General features: G+C 48.8%; 1 protein-coding gene across 1 annotated transcript; it reads left to right on the top strand.

The window, feature by feature from the left end:
* PV10_07285 (uncharacterized protein) lies at positions 1-1,987 on the top strand (the record flags this gene model as incomplete). Its single annotated transcript, XM_016372170.1, has 4 exons — positions 1-560; positions 622-1,006; positions 1,076-1,289; positions 1,344-1,987. The coding sequence occupies 4 exons, from the start codon at positions 1-3 to the stop codon at positions 1,985-1,987; spliced, it is 1,803 nt and encodes a 600-aa protein (XP_016221502.1).
* Positions 1,988-2,529: the final 542 nt, after the last annotated feature.

A 2,529-nucleotide genomic window follows, 5' to 3' on the forward strand; every position in this document is an offset into this window, starting at 1 on the left:
ATGAGCCTCCTAACTGTAATGGAAGAACAAAACGATTTCCTCGGATATTGTCTTTTCGGGCGCTCCTTGAGACAGAGAATCATCGACATGTACAACTTCCCTACCAGACCAGAGAACAAGGATCGGATATGGCTTTGTAAGCTCTTGTGTCTGATTGCAATTGGGGAGATAAACCATCGGGAAGGAACTCGGCCCGACTCAGCTACGCACCCAAATAGGTGGGTAGGCTCCGAACCCAGAGATCAACCGACTAGCGTTCAGCCTCCAGGCCTTGATTACTTCCAAGATGCTGTCGATCTGCTTCCAAAGATGGACGAGGAGCCTACGCTGGAATACGCCGAAGTTCTTTGTCTTTTCGCGTACTACTCATACGCTTTGAACCGCCAGAGCGAGGCATACAGGCAAATCGGTCTGGCGCTTCGTACATGCCTTGTCATGGGCATCCATCACAGTCTGGCGGGAAAATCCACGTTTCCACATTCCAGCACCAAGTCCGTGGCTACTGCTCTAGAACGCGAGCGAGTAAATCGCCTTTGGTGGACAGTCTACATCCTGAATAAGTACGACAAGTGACAAAATCTCCACCTTCATGCAATTGAAACTGATTACTTGCCATTATAGACTGTTCAGCTCGAAAGCTGGCCTTCCTCTGGGGATATCGGATTCTGATATTACAGCTGAACCTCCTGGTACAATCTCACTCACCGAGGAAGAAGATGCCGAGTTATACCCATGCCGAACGTTTGTAATTAACGCAGAACTGGTGAATCTTCGACACGAGATGACGACATCATTATATGAGTATTTGAGGATACACGATGTTGCAGACGACGAGTTGACTGATCCCAAAGGTGGCCCATTGGTATGCAAGGTTCTCGAGTATCATTCTAAACTCGTCTACTGGGAACATAACCTACCAGAAGATCTGAAGATATGCATTCATCGAGACGGCAAGGTGTCAGGTCTGACAAGGAGAATTGCTACCCTCTATCTTTGCTACTATCAGGTACGACATGTATCGCCCTTGTTGGTTTTGAGGCACGACCGAGGCAATTGATCTATCTGTTTTTTCTAGGTTGCCACCGTCGTGCTCCGACCCGTCTTTGACCTTGTATTCAACCAGCTTCTGGCCAAGCTCAGTGAGCAGACAGGAAGCAATCACGGCCTCGAAGAGGCGGATCTATGCTTGCCCTTGTCCCAGCAAGTTCAGAGGGTGTGCGAGCAAACTGTGGCTGATGCGTGCAACATGATGAAGGTTTTAACGTGGCTGTCCGATGAGGATATGATCAGTATGCTACAAAGCTGGTATTAACCATCGGAACACATGTTGACCATATTTATAGCATCTTATAATTACTGGGACTGCAATCATGCCTTCTCGTCGGCCGTTACAATTCTCATGGCCGAGTTGATGGAAAGAATCGTGAATGAGTCCAAGATCCGACCGGTCCCACTGTTTCACGTCAACAAAGATGCCACGCGGACGTCATTGGATCGCGCGACAAAGCTGCTTGAGTTTCAGGAAAGGCTGGGCAATATCCCAGCGATAGAGTGCATGCAACTACTGCGTGATCTGCGGCTCAAGGTGGATGGGTTCTTGCAGGTATTGCAGGCGACGAAAACATCAACTCCATCAAGCTCGACGAGGGACGATGGCGCCGCTGGATTCGAGCTTGATCTTTCTCGAATCAACTCTAACCAGAGCTCGTCTCCCGCTGAGCGTGATCAAGGACCTCTGGTGATTCAACTGGCAGACAGTCCGCCTCGACCTAACACTTTCATTACGTCAACATCCACTGTTCCAACATACGATTTCAACCCGTCGCCCTTATCCACGGCGCTCATCATGAACAAGGATCTGAACATTGATTCGAATGTGCATCCTTTTGGGAATCTTTCTTCGGATTTTACAAGTTCTTTGTGGGACAGTCACGCTAGCCATTTTGAGATATGGAATGATTTTGAGGATCCTTTGGTGGGAGAGTGAATGTGACATTTTTATATAATGAATTCGTATACCTTTTTATCTCGCTGCACTTGACGAATTTCGGGTTCATCCAAGTCCAGCCTTTGTACCAAACTCAGATAGCACACTTTCTGTCTCCACATATGTGCCCAATGGTTCATATGGAATATCGTAACCAAAAGCCGACGTCCCGCCACATCTTAGAGCCTCTGCGGTATCGGTCCACCGAGGAGAACATGCAATCCCCAGGACAGTGACAAGAACTCCGTACCTATACTCAGGAACTCCTAGTGCACGTCCAGACTGAGCATCGAGGACCGCAATGAGATCCGGCACCGTGGCGATATACCGCTCCCTGCCATCATCTGAGGTGTGCTGGGCGTAAATATTTTCGTTCTTGAAAGGGATCTTCAACGTCCCGCCTGTGGCGACAGGGGTGGAAGTGCTGTGTGAAGTCTCTTGCTCTGAGATCGAGAGCTGCTGAATCACAATCTCTCCGTAAGTATGCCCCTTGTAGAGTCGTCGCTCGACAGAAACTATCTTCCCTCGGAAAAGCACTTTCG

Source organism: Exophiala mesophila (genome assembly GCF_000836275.1).
Source record: "Exophiala mesophila strain CBS 40295 unplaced genomic scaffold supercont1.5, whole genome shotgun sequence".
NCBI lineage: Eukaryota > Fungi > Ascomycota > Eurotiomycetes > Chaetothyriales > Herpotrichiellaceae > Exophiala > Exophiala mesophila.